The sequence below is a fragment of the Medicago sativa genome, chromosome 4, assembly GCF_051527215.1.
Source record: "Medicago sativa cultivar Bolivia chromosome 4, Bolivia_mono, whole genome shotgun sequence".
NCBI classification, from domain to species: Eukaryota; Viridiplantae; Streptophyta; class Magnoliopsida; order Fabales; family Fabaceae; genus Medicago; species Medicago sativa.
In genome coordinates this window covers 33,087,147-33,114,473 of record NC_140752.1, presented here as the reverse complement: position 1 = coordinate 33,114,473, position 27,327 = coordinate 33,087,147, and the positions used below count along the sequence as shown (strand labels likewise).

Below are 27,327 nucleotides of genomic sequence, written 5' to 3'. Positions count from 1 at the left end.
ATGACTCATTTTGTTTCAATTATCAATTGTTAAGAGTTATAAATGAACTTTATGTAATAAAACTATTAAAACTGTTATTTTGGGTGAAGAGAAGTGCTAGCAACACACTCTTTTTAAATCATTGTGGGTCTACACTTTAGAAATAGAGTCAACACAATGTGATGGGACGTACATTGATTTCATCCAATAGAAGAGTGATTGATAGAGAGTGTTGAAAAGTGTGTTGCTAGCATTCCTCTTTAGGTGAAGAGAAGTGCTAGCAACACTCTCAGTTGAACACTCTCTAATACTCACTCTTTTAAGCTAATTTTTATAACATTAATACTTTGGCCACATTAAAACCTTAACTCTATATCCTCCCCACCCTAAAATAAACAGAAACAAAATTGAGGCTACCAAATGAGTACAGCTTATTCGAAAATTCTTCCAATGCCTCAGCTTCGTCAGGGCCTTGGCTTTGACTATATTTGTAGAAATGCATCCTCTGTAGCATCATACAATTTTGCATAAAAAATTTAGCTAAATACAGCTCATGCTCGGCTCCATCAACGTCTACAAAAACCACAGCATGGAGAGATGCAAAACACCTTGGCACAACAGCAGAATTTAAACGCTCTTTCGTATATCCATTTATTCCCTGACGAAAAACCATCAAACAAAGTATAAATAAGACAAAGTATAAATAAGACGCTAAAAGAGCATAAAGAAAAGTGGATAAAAAACTAATTACCAACCTTGAGAACTAGTTTCTGAAGAGCCGGTGATTTTTGAAGTAAAGCTAAGAGAACATCAAAACTAACGAAGCAAACCTCTAATTTCGTCAACATTGAAAATACACATAGTTGTGGTGGTGGTGCCAGATCCTGGGTAACACAAAGAAACTAATTCATATTGCAATACAGGAATAAACTTATATTATAGATTATAACAAACTTATGAAATACATGAAAGAAATTTGGGACAAGTATTTTATGAATACATCAAATTACCGAGGTGTAACCCTTAGGTAGTGCAAGTATTACACGACATGAAGATAAACATCAGCATCTTTATTGAACAATGTAATCTTTGTATGTCGGAGACATACAAATAACTTCAGATTTACATGAAAAGTTTATAGAGATGATTTGACATAGATCATCAATCCAACAAAGAGTTTATCACACATATATATATGGGGGCTTCTAACTTATTTACACTCATTTTTATTAAGGTGCAAGTTAGCAACTTTCACTAATTTACACCCACTATCATCATTTTAAAATATTGTTTCCTTAAAAGTTTGTCTTTATTACATGTTTTGTACCTTAAGCATGTCATTGTCTTTTTTGTTTCTTTTTTTAAGGATCTTTTTTAAGCTAGTTACAAAATTGCCCTTCTATTTAAAATTAATTAGAATATAAACAAAAGGGTGTTTTAGTAATATAAGTGGGTGCAGCTTGCTAACCTGTACCTTAGTGTTTTTAGGTGGGATGTAAGTTAGCAGCCCCCATATATATATATACCGTGAGCTTAGCTCAGTTGGTAGGGATATTGCATATTATATCCAGGGGACGGAGTTCGAACCCGGACACCGCACTTCTCCACATTTAAAATGTGTGAGCTCTAGCCACTAGGCTACTTGACAAAAAAAAAGTTATAAATAAAATATTGAACATTTAGCATCAGCAATGATATCGTTTTTAAAAAAGCTAAATCATACACTTACCCCGAATACCTCAAACCTGATACATTTTGCATGACTGAATTGGCTGAGAATGCCAAAAATTGAGTGATCTGACACATAAGCTGGACCCTTATGTATAATGATTTTAGCATAAGCACACCATGGGGACGGTGTTAAAATGTCTTGTGGTATATAATTACCCACATAAGTGAATTCTTGCAGATGTGAAGAACTTACAAAATTGATAGCAGAGTTGTCCTCACCATACAACATGTGCATGTCATTTTGAATGAGAATGCTTTGAAGTAGAGGTGCATGTACAATGACCGTTCTAGAATCAAGAAACCAAGAGCAGTTTTTAGCCTCAAAATTTATTAGGTGTGGGAATCTAAGGTCAATATGGTTGCGGGATGTGGGTGAGTCGGTGTTAAAGTTGATGCTACACAGCTTGAGATGTTTTAGGTTTCCAAAATGAATATCAGAATTTGAGGGAACTTTAATGAGGGAAATCGACTCAGCCTGCAATTCCAATTCTTCTAATAGCACAATGTTTTTAAAAAGCGAATTAGATGTAAAAGCAGAGGGTAATTCAAAATGTGAATGGATTCGAAGATTTTTTAGTGTTCGGTCTAATAATATGATACAAAACCATACCTCGAGAAGGGATGGGTCGTATTGACGAGAGAGGGAAAGGGAAATGGTTTCCATGGTTAAAGTGCGAGTAAGAAGCAGTGCTCTGGTAACAAAGCTTATAAAATTCTGCAACTTGGGAGAAGGGGAAGAATCATCATGATCATCATGTAAGCAGAGTTTGGTGAGGGAAATCCATCGGTGTTTCCATGGTTTAGATAAGACACAAGTGCGAACGGCATCTTTGGTTGGGAGAAAAGAGATGATATGAGTTATAAGTGATTCAGTCAACTTGTTGTGGAATAAGTCTTCTTCTTCTTCTTCTTCACATGTTGCTTTATTCTTATGACGCTTTCCGCTTTGTGTGCTGCAAGCGGTGAGAGTTAAACCAGACTCCATGTCTCCTTCCAAACTTAATCTGAGACGGAAAGAAAATAAAAAAATATCAATCAATGTCGGGTACAAAAAGGGACCTACGCAATTAACATTCACAAACTACTTTGCTCTCAGATTAAAAATCCTAGATTTTGAAACTTTCTCAAAAATGCTAAAATTAATTTTATAACGATCCAAACTTAAAAATATTTACAGATCTATACTCATACGGACTCACACAATAACATTAACAAAGGTAATGAACACCAGATGGGTTAAAATCATAGATCTGCTGGTTTAAAACTTATAGCTCGATTAAAAAATCATATTTTGAAACTTTCTCAAAAATATTTACCGACTTACATATCAAAATCCTAATTAACACTAACTTGTTAAAAATCACAAACAAACTAATGAGTCAAAATCGTAGATCTGATCTCAATTAAAAATCAGATTTTTGAAACTTACACAAAAACACTAAAATTTTGTAGGAGTAAAAGTATCTGTTTTATCGCCATTCCATAAAATTTTGAAAGAAGGAGAAGTAATACAATGGTGTATGATGTTAATAAGATTATGAGGAAACTTACAATCATTCAGACAATTTTTCACAAAATTCCAATTAAGACGGTCATAAGCCTTCTCAAGATCTATCTTAATGGACATAAACATCTTTTTACCTTTCATCCTAGACATAGAATGCACCATTTCTTGAGCCACAATAATGTTATTAGACAAGGAGATCCGTTGTCTCCATATCTTTTTGTCATTTGTATGGATCGGTTATCTCATATTATTGCTGACCAAGTGGAAGCGCATTATTGGAAACCCATGCACGCAGGTAAGTCTGGCCCTCAAATATCTCATCTTCTTTTTGCTGATGATCTCCTTTTGTTTGCAGAGGCATCTATTGAACAAGCTCATTGTATTATGCATTGCCTTGACCTTTTCTGCCAAGCTTCTGGGCAAAAGATCAATAGTCAAAAAACAGAGATCTATTTCTCGAAGAATGTCGACCAACAACTCAGGGAGGACATTTTACACCACACAGGTTATAAACAGGTCAATAATATGGGCAGGTATCTTGGGGCGAACATTGACCCAGGCAGAGCTACCCGGGGAAAATTTAGTAATATCATTGACAAGATTCAAAATAGGTTGAGTGGCTGGAAACAACAATGTCTGAGCTTTGCTGGAAGACTTACTTTATCTAAATCAGTTTTGAGTTCCATACCCTATTATCATATGCAATATGCTAAGCTCCCTAAGACTATTTGCGATGAGATGGAAAAAATTCAAAGGAGATTTTTGTGGGGGGATACAGACCATTCCCGCAAACCTCATCTTGTGGGATGGGACGTGTGTTGCCTTCCTAAATTTGATGGAGGCCTTGGCATCAAGAGACCTCATCATATGAATGAAGCTTTTCTTATGAAAATACTTTGGAATCTGATTACTAATCCGAATGACCTTTGGTGTAAGGTGCTCTATAGTAAGTATGGTAGGAACAATGATCTTAGGGTATCTATTAAATCTCAACCCTATGATTCTTCATTGTGGAAATCGTTAACAAGCATTTGGGACCAATTTCAGCAGCAGGTTGTGTGGCAGTTGGGGGATGGGAATAATATCAATTTCTGGTTGGATAAATGGGCTCCTAATGGAACTTCTCTTATCTCTATCACTAATCAATCTTATATAGACACGACACTCTCTGTGAGGGATGTGGTAACCCCCTCAGGAGAATGGGATTATAATTTCCTTATTTCTAATCTACCTTCTACCTCTGTCTTTCAGGTTCTTGCCATCCCTGCTCCAAAAGACATAGACGGAAGAGACAACATTGGTTGGGGAGGAACAAACACTAGGGAATTCACAGTTCAAAGTGCCTACATTGCTCATAGTAGTACAGTTCAACCAATAGAGGGTGATTGGAAGGCCTTGTGGAGTTGGAAAGGCCCTCACAGAATCCAAACTTTTATGTGGATGGCAGCCCATGAGCGTTTGCTCACTAACTTTCGGAGAAGCAAATGGGGTGTAGGAGTGTCTCCTGTATGCCCTGGGTGTCAGAGGGACAATGAAACTATTCTTCATGTTTTGCGGGATTGCCCCATTGCAACCCAGACATGGAATATGTTAGTACCTTCAAATCAAATCACTAACTTTTTTTCTTTTAATTGCAGGGACTGGATCTTCAAGAATATTAATCATAAGCTGTTTGGCGCTCAAAGTAAGAAGTGGACATCAATTTTTATGGTCACGTGTTGGTACATGTGGATGTGGAGGAACAAAGCTATTTTTGAAGATGATTTTCAGCGTCCGACAAATCCTACCTTCACTATTTTCAAGATGGTGGAAGATATAGACAACTACACCAACCATCCTTTGAACCTTCGCAATTACGACACCATTTTCATTGGTTGGACAAGGCCTGAAGAGGGGTGGATTAAACTTAACTGTGACGGATCCTACAAAGATACTTTGGGTCTAGCCGGTTGTGGTGGTCTCTTAAGGAATTCAGATGGTAGATGGCTTAAAGGGTACTGTCGCAAAATAGGCACTTGTGATGCTCTCACTGCTGAAATGTGGGGAATGTTCTTGGGAATGCAGCTTGCTTGGAGACTAGGATTTCATCGCCTTCAAGTAGAAAGTGATTCAAAAACTTTGGTTGACATGATCAAAGGGAACGTCAAAATTAATGGCAAAGCACCCACCTTGATGTGCCGTATTCAAGAGCTTTTAAAGTTAAACTGGCAGGTGCAATTCAACCATACTTGGCGGGAAGGAAATAGAAGTGCTGATTGGCTTGCTAATTTTAGCTTCTCTTTAAATTCTTTTGCCATTCATGTCATGGAGACTCCTCCTAGTGAGGTTTCGAGTCTCCTTTTTGATGATATTTCTGGGGCTTGTATGCCTAGGAATATTCATGTAACTTTGTAGTTTTTTTTCGCTTGGGGCTTTTAGCCCTCTTTTTCCACCAAAAAAAAAAAAACACTAAAATTTTATAACGATCCAAACTTAAAAACAATTCGTTACTCACAGATCAAAATCCTAATTAACATTAACATGTCAAAATCAAAGATTTTTAAACTTTATCAAAAAACCTCTCCTTTGTACAATAACAATCCAATACAAAAAACTTGCTATCAAAAAAAAAAAAACAAGTTTATCTTCGAGAAATCAGAAACAAAACAATTATTACCTGCTGCTGCAATTCTGAGAACCTAGAACAAAACCAGCGGCGGCGTGAGTATAGGAGAGAGAAGGATGTTTAAGGTTTAGAGGGAGTTTTGGTAGAATTTATTTTTCTACCAATAGGACTAATTTATTAATGATTTTATTACACGAGTCACGAAACCATAACGCTAGAATCGATTTTGGAGAACCTAGAATCGATTTTTTTTTCTAATACACGAGTCACGAAACAAACCCATGACCACATGTTTAAAGTGACCAAAATTCTTACCAATAGGACTAATTTATTAATGATTTTATTACACTTTTTATTTTTACATTGGACAAAAATTATTTAATATCTAACCCGGACAACGCCGGGTCTCTAAACTAGTAGTACATAATTTTTAAATTTAATAAGCAATAACATTAATATTTTAGCCACACTAAAACCATAACGCTATTTTCCTCCCTGAGTGCACATGAAAATAAACAAAAACAAAATAGAGGCTACCAAATGAGTACAGTTTATTCGAAAATTCTTCAAAAACCTTAGCTTTGTCAGGGTCTTGGCTTTGACCATCACTGTAGATATGCATCCTCTGTAACATCGTATAATTTTGCATAAAAAATTTAGCTAAAAGCAGCTCATGCTCGTCTCCATCAACGTCTAAAATAGTCACAGCATGGAGAGATGCAAAATACTTTGGCACAACAGCAGAATTCAAACGCTCTTCCGCATATCCATATATATCCTGATGATAAACCATCAAACAAAGTATAAATAAGACGCTAAAAGAGCATAAAGAAAAGTGGATAAAAAACTAATTACCAACCTTGAGAACTAGTGTCCGGAGAGCCGGTGATTTTTGAAGTAAAGCTAAGAGAACATCAAAGCTAACGAAGCCAACTTCTAATTTCGTCAACATTGAAAATACACATAGTTGTGGTGGTGGTGCCAAATCCTGGGTAACACAGAAACTAGTTCATATTGCAATAGAGGAATAAAATTTGATTATAACAAACTTATGAAATACATGAAAGAAATTTGGGACAAGTATTTTACGAATACATAAAGTTACCGAGGTGTAACCCTACACCTTACACCTTAAGGTAGTGCAAGTATTACTCGACATCAAGATAAACGTCAACGTCTTTATTGAACAACGTAAATGTTTGTATGCCAACGACATACAAATAACTTCGGATACATCTCATATACTCCCTCCGTTTCAAAATGTGAGCAAAAAACAACTCATTTCTTTGTCCTAAAATGTAAGAAAAAAAGACGAACTTTTATCCTATTTACTCTTGTTTCTATAATAAAAAAAAACATTTTTTCCCAAAAAAAAAAAAAAAAAAAAACTTTGGCTTATTCTCATGAAATTAAATGCAAACATTCCATTTTCTTAACAACTGTGATTTGATTTTTTTTTTTTTTCCTTACAATCTGGCACCGAGGGAGTATATATATTATATATATGAGAAATGATATTTGTATATGACAACTTTTGTGACAATTCTTTCTCTGGTCACTATTATAAGTGAAACTTTGTATTTTAGATTCATTCAATTAAGGATGTATATCGTCTTTATTATAGACCACATACATCATTTAATGAATGGATCTAAAATGCAAAGTTTTGCTTAAAATAGTGACATATGAGGGTGTATGTTTTTATCTATCTCTCTATTGCTAAATCCATTTTTTCATTGTAAATATATGGTTGTCAACCAAACAGTTGTTCAAATATTATTGAGTAATATAATACAACTACAGTGTTACACTAGTGTAACTGAGTTGTCTGTTGGTCTAATACACACAAGAAGTTATAAATAAAAGGCTTATTCCATCCAACGGTCCTTCAAGTTTATTGATTGTTGCAAAGTGGTCTTCTAACTAAAGAAACGTCTTAAAATGGTCCCTTATAGTTTCTTCCGTTAAAGGTTTTGCTCTATTTCGCCAGTTTTTAACTCTAAATGTCTAAGCTGGACCAACATTATAGGTAGTCCATCATAGACATTATTAAATTTTTTAATTTAAACTCGGACAGTTTGGATTGTGCGTGTCTATTGTATCATATCATGAACCACCTACATCTAATTTCCCCCCTCTTTCTTCATTTACTTCCGCCCACTTCTTCATTATTTTCAAACTACCATTCATCTAATTTTTTCTGATAAATGATAGTTTGAAGATGATGTAAAAGTGGGAGGAAGAAGATAAAGAAAGAGGTGAAAAATTAGATGTAGATAGTTATAATACAATAGACACGCACAACCACGGTTAACTTTTTAAATAAAAGATTAAAGAGTTTAAATTAAAAAATTTAACGAGGCCTACGGTGAATTAGCTACAATGTTGATGCACCTTAGACATTTATAGTTAAAAACTGATAGACCAAAACCTATAATGGAAGAAATCTTAAGCGACAACTTTGAGACGTTTTTAAGTTAGATGACCACTTTGCAACTATCAATTAAGTTAAGGGACCACTAGATGGAAAGAATGGAAGAAAAAGAAAAAAAAAAATCATACACTTACCCCGACTACGTCAAATCTGATACGTTTTGCATGACTGAGTTGGTTGAGAAGACCGAAAATTGAGTGATCTGGCACATAAGCTGGACCCTTCTCTATAATGACTTTAGCATAAGCACAACATGGGGACGGTGTTAAAATGTCTTGTGGTATACAATTACCCCAATAAGTGAATTCTTGTAGATGCAAAGAACTTACAAAATTGATAGCAGAGTTGTCCTCTCCATACGACATGTGCGTGCCATCTCGAATGAAAATGCTTTGAAGTAGAGGTGCATGTACAAAGACCGTTCTAGAATCAAGAAACCAAGAGCAGTTTTTAGTCTCAAAATTTATTAGGTGTGGGAATCTAAGGTCAATATGGTTGCGGGATGTGGGTGAGTCGGTTTTAAAGTTGATGCTACACAGCTTGAGATGTTTTAGGTTTCCAAAATGAATATCAGAATTTGAGGGAACTTTAATGAGGGAAATCGACTCAGCCTGCAATTCCAATTCTTCTAATAGCACAATGTTTTTAAAAAGAGAATTAGATGCAAAAGCAGAGGAGGGGAGTTCAAAATGTGAATGGATTCGAAGATTTTTTAGTGTTCGGTCTAATAATATGATACAAAACCATGCCTCGAGAAGGGATGGGTCGTATTGACGAGAGAGGGAAAGGGAAATGGTTTCCATGGTTAAAGTGCGAGTAAGAAGCAGTGCTCTGGTAACAAAGCTTATAAAATTCTGCAACTTGGGAGAAGGGGAAGAATCATCATGATCATCGTGTAAGCAGAGTTTGGTGAGGGAAATCCATCGGTGTTTCCATGGTTTAGATAAGACACAAGTGCGAACGGCATCTTTGGTTGGGAGAAAAGAGATGATATGAGTTATAAGTGATTCAGTCAACTTGTTGTCGAATAAGTCTTCTTCTTCTTCACATGTTGCTTTATTCTTATGACGCTTTCCGCTTTGTGTGCTGCAAGCGGTGAGGGTTAAACCAGACTCCATGTCTCCTTCCAAACTTAATCTGAGACGGAAAGAAAATAAAAAAAATATCAATCAATGTCGGGTACAAAAAGGGACCTACGCAATTAACATTCACAAACTACTTTGCTCTCAGATTAAAAATCCTAGATTTTGAAACTTTCTCAAAAATGCTAAAATTAATTTTATAACGATCCAAACTTAAAAATATTTACAGATCTATACTCATACGGACTCACACAATAACATTAACAAAGGTAATGAACACCAGATGGGTTAAAATCATAGATCTGCTGGTTTAAAACTTATAGCTCGATTAAAAAATCATATTTTGAAACTTTCTCAAAAATATTTACCGACTTACATATCAAAATCCTAATTAACACTAACTTGTTAAAAATCACAAACAAACTAATGAGTCAAAATCGTAGATCTGATCTCAATTAAAAATCAGATTTTTGAAACTTACACAAAAACGCTAAAATTTTATAACGATCCAAACTTAAAAACAATTCGTTACTCACAGATCAAAATCCTAATTAACATTAACATGTCAAAATCAAAGATTTTTAAACTTTATCAAAAAACCCCTCCTTTGTACAATAACAATCCAATACAAAAAACTTGCTTTCAAAAAAAAAAAAACAAGTTTATCTTCGAGAAATCAGAAACAAAACAATTATTACCTGCTGCTGCAATTCTGAGAACCTAGAACAAGACCAGCGGCGGCGTGAGTATAGGAGAGAGAAGGATGTTTGAGGTTTAGAGGGAGTTTTGGTAGAATTTATTTACGGTAGCTTTTAGGGTACAATTTGTGTACTTGTAACAAACATATAACAGGGATTACCTCATGCTGTTTGGGTTCTGTTCTGCCCTCTCTGCTGTGGTTAATCCAATGGCTGAAAAACAATAAAGAACATATAAATAAATGAATGGTTGAGATTTGAGAATCCACATCCAAAATTTTATGGTTTGTATTTCTTAAAAAAACAAAAAAAAATCTACTGTTTGGATAAATGTTGGGCCCAACTTTTTTCAATGCTAAATGGTGCACACAATTTTGTTAGTTATAGGTTTTTAATTTCTTTTATCTTTTTTAATAAAACTAATAATGTTCTCTATTTGAAAAACTAAAGTTTGTTATTTTTAAACAAAGTTTGTCTTTTTTTAACAAAGTTTGTTTTTTGTTTTCTTGAAAATTCAAATAGATGTCACATATTGTGAATCTAGTATTAGTTGAAACCATAATTAAAGTCTTAATTTTGTTTAAAGGAGTTGGAGGAAAGTTAATTTTTCTAAACTTTTGATTATTTTGCTTTAAATTATTAAAAAATATGTGTGCAATATTTAGATTATTAATAAGAGTAAATTACACTCCCTCTTTCAGAAAAAAAAAAAAAAGAGTAAATTACACTCTCCTCCCCTAAAAGATTTTTGAATTACACTTCCCTCCCCTCTTATGTTAAAATATATACTTCCCTCCCTTGAAAAGTAAAATTTATACTCATCTCCCCTTTGAGATGCTTGAATTGCAACCCTCTCCCTTAATAATTAAATATGCCATACACTTTAATCTATTTTAACATAAATAAATATTTTTATGATATATGCTAATTTTAAACTATCATTTAAGAAAAATAAATTCATTTCTTTATAATTTAAATGTGAATGATAATTAAATTTAAATATTTTATTATTATTTATAATTTAGAGTATAAAATTCACTTTTAAATAACATAACCTACTCACATAACCTTTTTATCCTTCTCTCTGTACTAACTATCATCACCACTAATTCATTTCATTTGCAAACTCAACTCCTCATGTCACTTTTTTTTTTTTTCCTTCTACTTTCTACCAATTCTTACCATTATTGTGATACTCATTAGCTTTTCACGATTGTCACAAGATCATTCAAGTTTCAAGGTTCTAAACAAAGTGTATTTTTTCATTATCAACGTGTCATGGAGTAATCACATAGGGAGTTAAGTGTTCTTCAAGTATGTTGTCTATTTTTATTTATTTTATCAATCTATTGTATTCTTCAATTTTCCTTCTTCTATTATTTTTTTTTTCTATTTTCCTACTCTCTTTTTTTTCTTTTCATTTTTCAATTATTTGTTTTTATTTTCCTACTCTCTTTTTTCCTTCAATTTTTTGTCTTATTTATTGGTTGGATTTTCTTTTGAGCAGATTTATTGGTTGGATTTAACCACAACACTTATTCAGTCTTGCCATGCAAGCCTGTAATCAAAGCAACTTACATTGAAACACACTCAATAAGCATTGTTTAACAAATTAAAAAGGGAAAATGAATTAAGAAATTTAAGTAAAAGAATTGCTTAAGAAGAATGATGTTAAGCATCTTCATTTTTTTCCTTGATTCCATTAATTAAATTAAATTAAAAAAAAATCACTACCCACGTATCTTTCCAAACTCTCTTTCTAATAAATTCATCTATTAATTAACTAAATAAAAATGGAAATGGATGGAAATAAAATATTATCAATCAATCAATTAAATAATTAAATTATAAAACTCTCTTCCTATTATCAATTAATTAAATTAAAAAAAAAAGTATCCTATTAAACACACACCACTCCTTCTATAAAAAAACACACATCATTCTTAACCACAATTTTCCAAAAAAAAAAAAAAAAGGTAAGAGGAAAATAACTACCCACGAAAAATGAAAAATAGCTAAGGAGAAAATAAGTAACTACCCATAACCGTGAACCGGGATCACTGTAATTAAAGTAACGCCACCATAAAACAATCAAAAAGAAACTGAAAATTGAAATAGTAATATCAATGATAATTAAAAAAAAATGAATGCAGAAGAAAAAGAGACATGTAAGTGAGAGCAAGAGTGAGACTACCTATTGCAAGAATGTGATGAAGGAATATATAGAGACTAAAGGATAAAGGTTGTAGAATGGTGCCAAAGTGCAAGGACTGTGGGAGCATGTGAGAGAGAGGAGACCAAAGTTGCAGAAAATGCATAAGATGGTGCTGCAATTTCAGTGATTTGTTTCACAAAAATAGGAAAGGTAAAAAGCAAATGGGAAAGGATAAATTGCGATGAAGCTCAAAATGTAAAAACAGTGTTGGGGTGTATCTCTCTTCTGTTATGTTTTTTCTTTAATTTTATTTTGGCATTCTGTGAAGTTTTTGTGTGTTTTGTGAGACAGCTCTTTTCCTTTTGCAATTTTCTTTTTCAAAATTTGTATTTTTTCTTGTGTTTTAAATTTGTCATTTTATTTTTGTTTTAACTAGCAACATTATATTATGAGTAGATAATCCCAAATAAACTCTAAGTTGAACCCCTTATACTATCAAGCAACATTTTACATATAGGTTGTGTTTTGTAATACAAATAAGCTAGTTTATAGCTTCATGGACTAGCTTATAAGCTTGTTTTGATAGAATGAGACGTGTTTGTTAAAAAAAAAAAATTATTAGCTTATAGCGTTTTTTGAAAAGCTATTTCAAGTAGCTTTTGAGCTTATAACTTTTAGCTTTTTATACTTTCTTCCAATTTTAACCTTATTAATTTAATTTTATTATTTTTTTTTTCAAGTAGCTTTTGAGCTTATAACTTTTAGCTTTTTATACTTTCTTCCATTTTTAACCTTATTAATTTAATTTTTTTTTTTTTTTTTAACAAATCAAAATGAGATATATACTAAACCACCGATGATTCCCTCCGCACAAGGTGTGCAACGAGGGAACACCGACAAAATAATTACAGAGTTAAGGTGTCAAAAAGAAGCACCAACCAGAAACAACATTACAAAAAGGCACCCATACAAAGAGTGGGATGTCTCCACCACTCATGAAAAGAATAAACACGAACCACCTGTTTTGATTTCAGCCAAAGGAATGAATGGAGTTTAACTTTTTCAATGAGTTAGAGAAGAGGACACCGTATTTTTGAACACCCGGCTATTCCTTTCCCTCCAAAGCACCCAAATAGTGGCAAACCAAATAATTTTATTATTTTTTAATAAACAAAACTACACACGTTTTTTTTTAAGGAAAAACTACCCACGTTTGATTTCAATTTCTTATAGTGGTTGTTTTATAGGGGTGTTTTATATCACTTTTTTTAGGGAGCATTCTTTAGGGTGTGTTTGGTTTAAGAGAGAAGTTGTGAAGAGAGAAGTTGTGAAGAGAGTATAGGAAGAGAGAAATAGGTGAGAAATAGAGTAGATTTGACTTATTGTTCGGTATAAGAGAGAAATGAGAGAAATAGAGAAGAAAGAAGTGTGTAAGAAGTGTGTTAAACTTTTGAAAAGACCAAAATATCCTTACTAAACTTTAATATACAATTTTATTATATATGAATTAATTTCTTATAAAAATTGATATAATTTTTTACATTAATTTAATTAAGAAACTAAGTAATTTTTTTACAAAGAAATTTGATAACTTATTTGCTTAATTAATTATTTATTTACAATTTTACAATTTAGTCGGTTAAACTATTTCATTAGTTAACTTTTTTTCTGAAGGATTTAGTTAACTAACTACTAGTTTATAAAGTTAACTTTTTTTTTGAAGGATTTAGTTAACTAACTACTAGTTTAATTTTATTTATTATAATAAAAGAGGATTCAAATAAAGAGGTAAAAAGGCAAGAGAGTTGCGTATTAGTTTTTGTATTTACCTGCTACAACAAAAACCATGAAAACAGTACAATAGTGGTAACAAAAAAAAAAAAGGACAATAGTTTTATATCAGCCACAATGTCAGGGATAATTTTGGAAAACAGAAGAAAGTTCACATCTCTACACTATTTCTTCGTACATCAAGAGAGAAATAAAACAGGCATGGGTCCCACCATATTTGGTCTCTCTCTTCAATCTCTATTCTCAACCAAACAGGAGAAGTTGCTTCTCTCTATCCAACTTCTCTCTTCCCTCTGTCTCTCTTTCTTATTTCTCTTCTACCAAACACTGTTAATGTCTTCTCACGCTTTTTATACTTTTGTTGTTTACTTTTTTTTTAGTTTACAATAAATAGTGAATCAATTTTAGTTAAATAAAATTCAAAAAAAATATCTTCAATAAAAAATGTCAAATTCAATTTATAAAGTACATTTATCATTTTGTTGATGAAAATAATTAAAAATAAATTTAAATAATTAAAAAGAAATACATTAAGTAAAAAAATATTATATGTATAATTTATGAAGAAAAAAAAAAACAAAATAAAAACATATCCTTTTATTTTATATTTATCAACCACTCCAACAACTGATTTTATGAAACACTTTAATTTAATCACATAGGGAGTTAAGAGTTAAACCAGACGCCATGTTTTCAGATATCAATCAATGCCGGGTACAAAAAGAGAGCTACGCAATTAACATTCACAAACTACTTTGCCCTCAGATTAAAAATCCTAGATTTTGAAACTTTCTCAAAAATGCTAAAATTAATTTTATAACGATCCAAACTTAAAAATATTTACAGATCCATACTCATACGGACTCACACAATAACATTAACAAAGGTAGTGAACACCAGATGGGTTAAAATCATAGATCTGCTGGTTTAAAACTTATTGCTCGATTAAAAAATCATATTTTGAAACTTTCTCAAAAATATTTACCGACTTACATATCAAAATCCTAATTAACACTAACTTGTTAAAAAACACACAAACAAACTAATGGGTCAAAGTCGTAGATCTGCTCTCAATTAAAAATCAGATTTTTGAAACTTTCTCAAAAACGCAAAAATTAATTTTATAACGATCCAAAGTTAAAAACCATTCCTTACTCACAGATCAAAATCCTAATTAACATTAACATGTCAAAATCAAAGATTTTTAAACTTTATCAAAAAAACCCCTCCTTTGTACAATAACAATCCAATACAAAAAACTTGCTTTAAAAAAGAAAAAAAAACAAGTTTATCTTCGAGAAATCAGAAACAAAACAATTATTACCTGCTGCTGCAATTCTGGGAACCTAGAAGAAGGGCAGCGGCGACGTGAGGATGGGAGCTGTTGGATTAAGAGATAGATCCAACCCGGAGAGATGTTTTAAGGTTTAGAGGGAGTTTTCGTTGAATTTATTTATGGTAGTAGCTTTAGGGTACAATTTGTGTACTTGTACACAAAGTACATATATGGACAGCAGCATAGAACCAACACGAGAGAATCTCACATCCAAAAAGATACAGTAGAAACTCTTTGAATTAATACTCGCTAAATTAATTTATTAAAAAAAAATACTCGGTAAATTAATAAAAACTCTAAAATAATAAATTTGTCCGGTCCCGACTTGGGCCAATGTAAAAACTTGAAAAACTCGATCAAATAATAAGATAATTAATTTTTAGAGAGATCCCTTTATAATTTTCGGTCTTAAGAAAATCATAAATTAATAATTCATAGAAACTGAAAAAAAATATATTAAGAATATATTGAACATATTTGTTTCTCTTGTTTACATTACATTTACTGTACTTCAAAAGTCATTATTGATTTCCAATGCATATGAACACAGTAGTTACTAATTTACGTTGAGTCTCAAGGTTCGCTACAACATAATTATAAGAGTCATAGACTAATTTGCCTTTTTGTTTGGAATGTACAGTATAATTACTTAAAAACTCTTTAAATTAATAATTATTAATTTATCGATAAATTAATAACTCTCTAAATTAATAAATTTATCCGGTCCTGACATTATTAATTTATAGAGTTTTTAACTGTATATGGTTTGGATAAATGTTGGGCACAACTAATGCTAATTGATCTCTAAAAAAAAAAAAAAAACTAATGCTAATTGCTAAATGCCCCGCACAATTTTTGTCACTTATACTTTTCTAATTACTTTTATCTTTTTCAATAAAACTAATAATGTTATGTATTTGGAAAACTAAAGTTTGTTATTTTTAGACAAAGTTTGTATTTTGTTATATTGAAAATTTAAATCTATGTCCCAAATTGTGAATCTAATATTGGTTGAAACCATAATTAAAGTCTTAACTTTGTTTAAAGGATATTGAGGAAAGTCAAATTTTTCTAAACTTTTGATTGTTTTGCTTTAAATTATTAAAAAAATATGTGTACAATATTTAGATTATTAATAAAGATCATATATGACACAACATGAAAGAGAGCAAAGCGAGAGCGAGTGGCGGGCAACCGCTCCGGAGCACTTCACCGGCTGTGAGATACACTGGGGGGGTCGGGGTCCAGCCAGGGTGGCAGAAATTGGGGGGATAGAGGGGATTGGTCTGTGGTGAGGTCAAGGAAGAGGAAAGCAACGTAACCGGAAAGCGGAAGACGGGGCTGGTCAAGGGATTTAGCGCGGCAAGGAGGAGCGATTTCGGATAGGGTTCAGCGGAGGCAATCACATGTTCGGTTCCATGGGGTTTCTCATCATCGGTCTCAGTCCAAAGGTTATTCCGATCGCAATTATGGAGGTAGGGTTTCCAAGAATGTGGGAGGGCAGTATTCTTCATCTGACAGGCGTGAGGGTGCTCATCAGCAGGTTTATTCACGTACAGAATCTGTCTCCAACATTGGCAATAATGTATCATATTACTTCACGAACTTCCCTGAATTTATGATGGTCTTTAGACTGCGTCAGTGCTCTGAGGTGTTTGGGATGTTGTCTATATTTTTGTGGCAAGGCATCGCAACTCACGTAGACAGTCTTACTGTTTTGTGCGGTTTGCAAAGGTTAAGAACATAGAGAAATTGTCGCAAGCTTCGAATAATGTTTGGATTGGTGAATTCAGAGTTTGGGCTCGCGAGGCACGTTTTGATAGGTTTTCTCAGTACGATGCGGAGCCACCGATTTCTAATCTTGGTCGGCAGGGTAAGGAGGAGGGGAGAAGGGAGAGGGTGTCGAAGGAGCGAGTTGAGGGAGAAAAAAATGATAGGGCTGGGAAGGAGAAGGATGGCGCAGGAAGGAAGGGGGAAGTGGTGAAGGAGAAAAAACAGTGCAAGTGGGAGGGTTGTGGTTCGGTTAGAGGGAGAGGGAAAGAAAAAAGGCGTTGAAGTAGGAAGAAGAAGGAGGGGGTCAGTGTTCCGGTAGGAGAGAAGCTGGTGGCTGATGGTGAGGGGATGAGGAAGGAGGAGGGCAGAACGGTGGTTGAGGGTGAGGGAGGTGGCGAGGTGCTCAAGAATGGGAAGACGAAGGCGGAGGTGAAGGTTTCACTAGTGGCTGGTGCGGCTGTTCAAGCTACTTCTTTTAAACATATTCATGTGTATCAGTCTGTGCATGAGGATCGTTCATGAGCGAATTTGGGGCTGGTAGCTACGGTTGTGTCCGGGGACTCAACTTTATCGTTACAGCAGAGGGTGGAGGATGCAGGGTTCATAATGTTTGTGTTATGCCTATGGGGGTGATAGGGTGTTTCTTCATTGTTCTGGCGAAGAAGATATGCTTCATGTATTTAACGAAACTATTCTTTTTTTTTAATGTTATTTTCTGAATTTCATAGATGGTCGTCGAAAGATGTTAGATATGAACGGGGGGCATGGATTCATGTTTATGGGACACCGGTGCATGCATGGAATGCTAAGTTCTTTAAATTGTGTGTCATGGACTGTGGTAGGTTTATAAAGGCAGATGATTGGAGGATGTCCGTGGGGAGATGAAGGAGCTAGTGAACGGTATTCATAAAGATTGGTGTCCGAAGGAGATTTCAAAGAATGTTCTTGTGCGTGATATTGTTAGTTTCGATGGGAACCAATCTGTTGAAGTTACGAAGGTTCAACAAGATATCATTGAGCCTCAACTTGTTCATAAAGAGGTGGCAGTGGCGTGTACCCAACATATTGCTACGGTGGATGTTCCTGTTGAGGGGAACACAGGTTTGCTTCGGCCTCACCAAGCTGGAAGTAAACGTGCCAGTTCTTGTCCTCCAAAAAGATGCCGTTCGCAAAATTCGGGCCCTTGGAGTCTTGATTGATTGACATAATTCTCTCATGAAGAGGCAGGGGTTGTTTTTTCATCCAAGTTAAAGAAAGCGGACACCAAGCAAGGTTCCCAGTTGAAGCCGGTTAGCAAAAAAAAAAAGGTAAAGGGAGCTTTGAAGCATCTGGTTCATAATTTAAAACGTGTAGTTTGAATGCCGGCTCAAGATAGAAAGGAAGTCTTGAAGGTTTTGAAGAAACAGGCTAAGAAGCAAAAAGTGAATAATTCATCAAACTCTACATTTTCAGAAAATAAGGTTGTTTCCGAATCTTCTAATCATTCTAGTTCTTCAGTTAATAAAGATTGGGAGAATTGGGTTTTATTACATGGTAATTCTAAAGTGGCGGATGAAGATGTGTGGGGGATTGGTAAGGCGATTGGAGTTAAATATAAAGGTGATAACATGAATCGTTTTAATTTGTTGTCGAGAGCGGGAATACATGAATGGAGGGCGGCTTATGAGGTGGAGGCCGTGAGTGGAGGTGTGGATGAGGGTAGGGTTGGTGGCGACGGGATTAGGTGTTGGTGTCTGTGTTGGTGGGGTGGTGTGAAGTTCTCAATGAGGGTGTTATCATATAATATTCGTGGTTTAGGCGGGGTTGAGAAGAAACATGAGGTGTGTCGGTTGGTTTCTAAGAAAACTCCTTTTGTTTTGTGTTTGCAAGAGTCGAAGCTAACTTTAGTGGATGATATGATGGTTAAGTCTATATGGGGTAATTCTCCATGTGGGTTTTCGTTTCAACCTTCAAATGGCGCCTCTGGAGGTTTACTATCTGTGTGAGACAACAATGTGGTAGAGGTGTGGTCCTCCATGAGCTTTGATCACATGTTGGTGATTAAAGGTAGAGTTGTTATTATCGGTCAGAAAGTAAGTGTAGGGGATCGGTGTTTCGTCAAGGTGACACGAATATCTTCAATAAATTTATTGATAACTCTATGTTGATAGATTTGCTAATTTATGGCTGTTTATTTACTTGGTACCGTGGAGATGGGGTTTCAATGAGCCGCTTGGATAGGTTCCTGTTATCGGTTAATTGGTGCGAAGTGTGGCCTAATAATATGCAAGTGGCGCACCAAAGGGGATTATCTGATCATGTCCCTTTAGTGCTTCTTATGGATGATGTGAATTGGGGACCTCGACCGCTCAGAATGCTAAACTGTTGGACTGACTTCCCTGGTTATTCTAAATTTGTGCGTGATAAGTGGGGCTCTTTTGATATTCAAGGATGGAGTGGTTTTGTGTTAAAAGAGAAGCTTAAGTTAATAAAGGGATGTCTGAAAGAATGGCATCAAGAGCACTCTCAAAATATGGTGGGTAAGATGACAGTGGTAAAGGATCAGATTTCATGTCTAGATGCTAAAGGGGAGGAGGCCGATTTGGTAGAGGAAGAGGTGTTGGAACTTCGTGAGTTATCTGTCAATTTTCACTCTTTGTCTCGGATTCATGCTAGCATGTGTTGGTAGAAGGCGCACATGGATTGGTTAATAGAAGGCGATTTTAACTCTAAATTCTTCCATAGTATTATGTCTAGCAAACGTCGTCGCAATGCTATTCAAGTAGTGTATGTTGATGGTGTTTAGGTTGATGGGGTCTAGAATATCAGAACAGCGGTTTTTGATCATTTTTCTCATCATTTCAAATCCGAAAATTTAGAAAGACCATGCGTGGAAGACCTTAATTTTGCAACTTTAACAAATGCGGAATCTGTTTCTTTAATACGGCCTTTTTCGTTGGAAGAGGTGAAACTCGATGTTTGTGACTGCGAGAGTTTTAAGAGTCCGAGGCCAGATGGTATCTCTTTTGGTTTCATAAAAGAATTTTGGGATGAGGTGAAGGATGATTTTATGAGGTTTATGAAGGAGTTTCATCGAAACGACAAGTTGACTAAAAGGGTTACATTTATTGCTCTTATACCAAAGGTCGACAGTCCTCAGCGCCTTAATGATTTTCGACCTATTTCTCTGGTTGGGTGCATGTATAAAGTATTGGCTAAGGTTCTTGCTAACGTATTGCGGATTGTCATTGGAAATGTTATATCTGAGTCACAGTCAGCGTTTGTTAAAGGGAAACAAATTCTTGATGGAATTCTTATTGCTAATGAGGTTGTTGATGAGACACGTCGTTACAATAAGGAGATGCTTTTGTTTAAAGTTGATTTTGAAAAAGCATATGATTCTGTCGATCTTAATTATCTTTATGTCGTAATGGTGAAAATGAATTTTCCAACGCTGTGGAGGAAGTGGATTTCAGAGTGTGTTGGAACGGCGATGCCATCAGTGTTGGTGAATGGCAGCCATATAGAGGAGTTTCCTTTAGAGAGGGGACTTCGGCAAGGGGATCATCACTCTCCTTTTTTATTCTTAATAGCGGCGGAGGGGTTCACTGTGTTGATGACATCTTTGGTGGGCGCTGGTCTCTTCAAAAGGTATAATGTTGGCCGTCATAATGAAATGCATTTAATCCACTTGCAGTTTGCCGATGACACTTGCAGTTTGTACGGTCTATGCGGACTGTTTTGCCTATGTTTCAGGCTATTTTTGCGCTGAAGGTTAACTTTCACAAAAGTATGTTCACGGGAGTGAATGTTTCAGATTCGTGGTTGACTGAAACTGCTTCCGTTTTGAATTGACGCAAGGGTTCTATTCCTTTTGTGTATCTGGGGTTGCCTATTGGTGGTGATGTGCGTCGTCATAGCTTTTCGAAACCTGTGATTGATCACATATTATCTCGGTTGTCAGTATGGAGGAGTAAGTTTCTTTCTTTGGGGGGCCGCCTCATTCTTTTGAAGTTTGTCCTATATTCGCTTCCGGTTTACTTTCTTTCCTTTTTCAAGGCACCTGCAGATATAATCTCTTCTATAACATCTATCTTTAATATGTTTTTATGGGGGGTTGTGAGGTTCATAAAAAATTACTTGGGTCAGTTGGGACTCTATTTGTTTATCGAAGGAGGAGGGAGGTTTAGGTGTCAGGAGGTTAGAAGAATTTAATTTATCTTTGTTGGGAAAATGGTGTTGGAGGATGTTGATTGATAGGGAGGGTTTATGGTATCGGGTCTTAAAGGCTAGGTACGGTGAGGAGAACGGGAGATTGAAGGAGGGGGCAGTGTAGTTCTAGATGTTGGAGGACAGTTGTTGCTGTCCGTGAGGGAGTGGGATTGGGGGTAGGAAGTTGGTTCGATGACAATACTCGTCGGATTGTGGGAGATGGTAGTAGTATGTACTTCTGGACAAATAATTGGGTTGGTGGAGTTCCTTTAAGAGACAAGTATCGTCGGCTCTTTGATCTTACTGTGAACAAACATAGTACGGTGGCGGAGATGGCGTATTTAGGTTGGGAGGTTGGGGTGGAGCGTGGGTGTGGAGAAGATGACTTTTATCGTGGGAGGAGGAAAAGTTGAAGGAGTGTTATGCTTTACTATCTGACATTGTTTTGCAGGAATATACTAATGATAGATGGAGGTGGTTGTTAGATCCTATTCATGGCTATACAGTTCATAGGGCATATCAGTTACTAACATCTTCAGATGAGCTTGCGGATAGACATTATTTATTCTATGTTTGGCATCGAAATGTTCCTTTAAAAATTGCTCTGTTTGGGTGGCGGTTACTGCGCAATTGACTTCCAACAAAGGACAATCTTCTACATTGGTAGGTTGTTACACCCGACGATACTTTATGTACTAGTGGTTGCGGCAATGAAGAGACATCTACTCATATTTTTCTAGACTGTTTGACATTCATACGTCTCTGGCATCTTGTTTGGCAATGGCTTCAACTTACATCCATGTCTCCTTTGTCGCTTCAAGATCATTTTCTTCAGTTTAGTCATATGGCGGCGATGCCGCGGTTATCTCATTCTTTTTTCAAAATCATTTGGCTGGCTTGTGTCTGAGTGATTTGGAAAGAGCTCAACAACCGGGTTTTTAACAATAAGATGGCTGATCTGTTGGAACAAAATGTGTTTAACATTACCCTTTAAGTTTTGATGATAACAAGATATTAAAAAATGTCAATTGGATATGCTAATATTTGTTCAAGTGTGCAGGACCATAGATAAAAATTTAAATGTCTTTTGAAGAAAAGCATAGGTTCTGAGTACAAATGAAGAGCAATTGAAGAAACAAAGGAAGCTTGGTCAAGAAGGCATCTGAAGAAAAATGATTCTGAAGTCAAAGAGGTTCTGAAGACTAGAAGTTGACGTCATCAGAAGCACCCTCATCAGAAGCAGATCACCAGAAGCTGACGTCATCAAAAGTTCTGAAGATCATCAGAAGCTGAAGGACATCAGAAGCTAGGAGATTGAAGATTCAAAAATGGTTTGAAGATGTTATTCACTTGTCTTTAATCGAAAAGAGTTAAAAGCTTGGATCAACGACTATCTTAGAAGGATGTGAAGGCATTGAATGCTTGCTCGTTGAAAACGCAGAACAAGACAAAAGTGTACAACCACGTTCTCCACTACTCTATTTTTGTGTCTGCATAGTACAAGACATCTTCTGAGAATCAAACTGGTAACTTTCCATACTTGGAATCGATTTGAAATTGATCCTTCATAGGACAATAACCAAATCAAGCAAAAGATCATTGGTGATTGATCAAAGCTCCTACAACGACTACAAGACTCAATTTGATATGCTGGCAAGTTTACAACGTCTCTTTCACACCTCTATATAAAGGAGTGAAGACCTGAAGCTAAACAACACTCTTACAACATTTTACAAGTGCCCAAACTCTGTCAAAATCATTGCACACCAAAGTTTACTTAGAATTTCTTAGCAAAACTTTCATATCTTAGAAATTCTAGAGTCTTAAGAGTCGTATCTGATTTGTATTGTGAACATCACTGATTGTATATCAAGTGTTCAACCTCAAACATTTTTCTTTGTAATTCTATTTGAATAGAAGTCTCTTGATTTAGTGCTTGAGCATAGGAAGTCTCTTGCTTGTGTCCTTGAGCATAGGAAATCTCTTGCAGTTGTGCTTGAGTTAGTTTGAAGTCTCTTGCTTGTGTGCTTGAGCAATTGTAATCAGATATTGATTTTAGTGAATTCTCCTCGGAAGTGCAACAAGGGGGACATGACTACTTCCGGTTTGTGGAAGGAACCTGTATAATTGCTTTGTGTCCTTTCTCTTTCCCTATCTCTTTTATCCGCTGCAAACTTTATGTAACATCCCGCTAAATTATCGACATATCGCAGTATCACTGAACATGTCGGAGAAGAAATATTATGAAGGGTTAATTATTTAATGGAGAATATTTAACATACAGTGTCAGTTACACACACATGTTCAATTATCAGTGTCAGTTATAGTGTGGCTTAGCAAGACTTTTAATAAAAATAAAGAGCAATGATTGTCTTTATAACTAAGCACTATATTTAGGCCACGTTTTCCCTTTTCTTTTCCCCTTCTATTATTTATATAAACTACCCCACCTTCTTTTATCCATTCCTTCTCATTTATCCTCCACATAAAACAATTTCTCCTCCTTCCTCTCTTTGTATCTCACGCCCCTCTCCCATACTCTTTCCAAATCATCATTTTACCCTCCAATTCCATAGGAATCAATTTGTAAGCTTTCTTTTGGAGTACCCATGGGTGGAATAATCACAAGGTAAATGTCAATAACTTTTTCCCCTTCCTTCAATTTGCTAGCCGATTCCCCATATGAATTACCCATTTTTAATCTTTGTTGGAATTGTTTCATTTAAGTCTTCAGGAGTACAATTATGTTGTGCTGATGATGGTGGTGAATTGCTATGATGCATAAAGAGCTTAGAAATCCCTCTCAAGGTGAGTTATTAGGAAGTTTGAATTTTTGGAGAATGAACTAGAAGTAGAGAATTGGGATTGAAGGAAATTAATATAGAAAAATGGTATCAGAGCAGACCTCTCCCAGTACGGTGTGGTTCGGGGACGAACCAAGCGGAAGCTGGTGGGCATGTAACACCCACCCACGTCGTGGCTTTCGATATTCCGCCAGTTGGATACGAAAGGTTCTCGCCAGTTGGAACGGGCACTATCCGTAAGGATGACCCCACGATAATAGGAGGAACTGAATCACATCGGAATGAGAGGGATCCAGAGGCTGTGTAGGTATGGGACTACATGGTTGAAGGAAGGCTTATAAGAATTGTTAGGTACTACCCATATCAACAAGATGCATCTTCTTTTAGGTAGCTCATTCCATAAGAACTCCACAGTTAAACGTGCTTGACTTGGAGTAGTCTTATGATGGGTGACCTACCGGGAAGTTTCCCGGTAAGCATGTGAGTGAGGACAAAGCATGCTGAAAAGACTCGTGTTGGTTTGTGGGGTCAGTCGACAATCCTAAAAGCAGTCTAGGATGTTTGTGGGGTCTGAATCCTTCCTTCAACCATGTAGTCCCATACCTACACGGCCTCCAGATCCCTTTCATTCCGATGTGATTCGGTTCCTCCTATTATCGTGGGGTCATCCTTACGGATAGTGCCTGTTCCAACTGGCGGGAACCTTTCGTATCCAACTGGCGGGATATCGAAAGCCACGACGTGGGTGTTACATGCCCACTAGCTTTCGCTTGGTTCGTCCCCGAACCACACCGTACTGAGAGAGGTCTGCTCTGATACCATTTTAAAACATCCCAGACTGCTTTTAGGATTGCCGACTGACCCCACAAACCAACACGAGTCTTTTCAGCATGTTTTGTCCTTGATAGGGCCAAACCGCAAGTGCACGACCTATCGAAGTAATAGTAGTAAGAAGAGTATCGTTCCGTTAGGGAGTTGTTCAATCTAATTAACTTTAATAGAATGATTAGAGGATGAGAAAAGTTATAAAAAGGGGTTTTGTTGCTGAAGGTAATTAACAATAATAATAAAAGAGCCTTGGGATCATTGGTTCGTCATAACAACGAATCCTCCACAATCAAACCTTAAACTTATAATTCTACGTTATTCTTAATTTCTAAAGACAAGTTTCTCTTTAGCATATCAAAGCTTCTCTCGAAGTCAGTGAGTGTATCCCTCCAACAACCACACCTATTCTCATGGGTGATTGCCTTTGGGACCCTTGAAGATCGAAACTTTATGTGTCTCAAGGTTTGCTAGACTATTCTCATGTTTCGCAAACCTTGTCTAAATTCACTTGTTCGAATATCAAAGCTCCGCGTTCGCTTTATGAATTGATATTTGAGATGATGAATTAACCATTATCAAACCCTCCGCGTTCGCTTCCACAGTTTGATAATAATTAATTCATGTTAAAGCGGTGAATTTAGATTAGGAATGAAGGTAACATATAATTAGGGTTTAAGGCTTGGATTGATTCGGATTACGTCATTAGACTTATCCAACAATCCCAAGACAAAGAAGTCTACACACTCATGTTCATCGTAGACATGGGGGAAGAAGAGAGAAAACAATAAAGTAAATTGCAAGAAAGAAAGTAAAGGAAAATAGAGACTTTTATTGAAATAATTAACTGAAATATTCTAAGAAGAGGTGAATGTTTATGATGGAGAGCCACTCTATTTATAGCTTTACAATTGACTTAAAAACTAAGCAACTATAAGGGCAAATCAGTAAAGCTGCAACGGAGTAACTTGGGCTTGAAGAAAAGCAGCAAAAGTTGGCCTGGAGGGTGGCACGGCCGTGCCAGATGTTGGCACGGGCCGTGCCAAGCTTCTGACTTTGTAGAGACATATTTTTGTCTCGTATCTTCGTATTTTTGCACTGCATTTGCTCCAGTCCTCTTTCTTTTGCTCCAAGACACCTTCCATCATATATTCATTCCTAAAATAAAATAAAAAACAATTTGAAGTAAAATATTCAAAAAGGAAATAAAACTAAAATAAAATAAAACTAAATCTAAATAAAACGGTACTAAATAAAGCATTAAAATAGACTAATCTATGACTCATCAAACTCCCCCACACTTGAATCTTTGGTTGTCCTTAAGCAAAAGGCAATAGATATAGCAGCAACAAAAGATTAATTATGGCAATACTATTGAAAACATATGTCTCAAAAGAAAGGTTTTGTTCCAAGTACACTAATCACAATTTCAAACATTCCTCGTGAACCTATTCAACCCAACATCAAGTCTCAAGTGAGTGTGTGTGTGGAGTACAACCTTTTTCTTGCTCCTGTATAAGACAGATATTATGACGAACAGGTTCTATCCTTAATGCTAAAGTAACCGAGAAAAGTCCTTTCTTCATTTCATATAAGAGTGATGGGAATTTAAGTTAAAATTAAATTAAATTAACAATTAAGCACAAAAGGGTTGCAGGTGCTTAGGGGGCTATCCATCCTAGCATTGATGAATTTATTTGTCCTTTCCCCCTAGCATTGATGAATTTATTTTATTTTGAGTTCAAATTAGGGAATCACCACCACAATTAGGAAGTTGGGGATTGTCATTTCCCCCACATGTTGGTGTCATTCTCCCGCCCCATTATAACTTTAACAATTAAGCATATAACAACTGAGAACATTTGATTATTTTCCCACACAAACTTATATTACTTTTACTCTGAAGACTTTAAAGGGTCTAAGTTAACACTAAAGATAGAACGTGCTCCTTAAAATACCTATTCATACACTTGCTCAAAGATTGCAACTGGGTGCTTTTCTCATTGGAGATTTTTCACAATAAAACAAGATGTGGGTATAGCAAGAACATAAGAAACACAAGAAACTACTTTCATGTACAAGAAACAACCTTTAAAGAAGAGACAAAACAAAAAAATTTATGCCATATTTGACATTAAAAACAAGCTACTAATCATGCCTCTTGCTATAAAAACAAAACAAAAGAATAAAGTTCAGGGGAGTTTGGGAACACTACGACTCTAGACACTTTATTAGCCCCCCCCCCCCCCCCCCCCCACACACACACACACACACACTTAGGGGAAGCATTGTCCTCAATGATTCAATGGAAAAGAAAATAATAGAGAAGAAGAAGGAGTGGAAGAAGAGTATGAGAAAGAGAGAAGGGAAGAGAGGAAGAGGAAAGCTCACAATGTCTATTGAGGTCCATAAGGAG

The 27,327-nt window shown here is 35.6% G+C and overlaps 2 protein-coding genes across 5 annotated transcripts; both read right to left on the bottom strand.

The window, feature by feature from the left end:
* Window positions 1-8: 8 nt before the first annotated feature.
* Window positions 9-6,004, bottom strand: LOC146928868 (putative FBD-associated F-box protein At5g50270). Its single transcript, XM_085701045.1, has 4 exons — window positions 5,874-6,004; window positions 1,709-2,714; window positions 735-863; window positions 9-637 (listed from the first exon to the last, which is right to left on the bottom strand). Exons 2-4 carry the CDS (start codon window positions 2,693-2,695, stop codon window positions 350-352), a joined length of 1,404 nt encoding a protein of 467 aa, XP_085557171.1. The 5' UTR covers window positions 2,696-2,714; window positions 5,874-6,004; the 3' UTR covers window positions 9-349.
* Window positions 6,005-6,130: 126 nt separating this feature from the next.
* LOC146928867 (F-box/FBD/LRR-repeat protein At3g14710-like) lies at window positions 6,131-15,452 on the bottom strand. 4 transcript variants are annotated; one of them, XM_085701044.1, is made up of 6 exons: window positions 15,307-15,452; window positions 12,231-12,363; window positions 10,037-10,249; window positions 8,391-9,393; window positions 6,682-6,810; window positions 6,131-6,600 (listed from the first exon to the last, which is right to left on the bottom strand). In XM_085701044.1, the coding sequence occupies exons 4-6, from the start codon at window positions 9,372-9,374 to the stop codon at window positions 6,292-6,294; spliced, it is 1,422 nt and encodes a 473-aa protein (XP_085557170.1). In that variant the 5' UTR covers window positions 9,375-9,393; window positions 10,037-10,249; window positions 12,231-12,363; window positions 15,307-15,452; the 3' UTR covers window positions 6,131-6,291. The 4 variants fall into 4 exon arrangements, with proteins under 4 accessions (XP_085557170.1, XP_085557167.1, XP_085557169.1 ...); XM_085701041.1 differs by having other exon boundaries at window positions 10,198-10,249; window positions 15,307-15,440; XM_085701043.1 differs by lacking the exon at window positions 12,231-12,363.
* Between the last annotated feature and the right edge of the window lie 11,875 nt (window positions 15,453-27,327).

Excerpts from the sequence above, each read along its gene's own strand:
- LOC146928868 (XM_085701045.1), bottom strand. The coding sequence starts at position 2,695 with ATGGAGTCTGGTTTAACTCTCACCGCTTGCAGCACACAAAGCGGAAAG. Across the intron at positions 864-1,708 it reads TCAGGTTTGAGGTATTCGGG|GATCTGGCACCACCACCACA; the intron begins GTAAGTGTATGA and ends TGTGTTACCCAG. Across the intron at positions 638-734 it reads TTCAGAAACTAGTTCTCAAG|GGAATAAATGGATATACGAA; the intron begins GTTGGTAATTAG and ends GTTTTTCGTCAG.
- LOC146928867 (XM_085701041.1), bottom strand. The coding sequence starts at position 12,354 with ATGCATTTTCTGCAACTTTGGTCTCCTCTCTCTCACATGCTCCCACAG. Across the intron at positions 10,250-12,230 it reads TCATCACATTCTTGCAATAG|CCATTGGATTAACCACAGCA; the intron begins GTAGTCTCACTC and ends ATTGTTTTTCAG. Across the intron at positions 6,811-8,390 it reads TCAGATTTGACGTAGTCGGG|GATTTGGCACCACCACCACA; the intron begins GTAAGTGTATGA and ends TGTGTTACCCAG.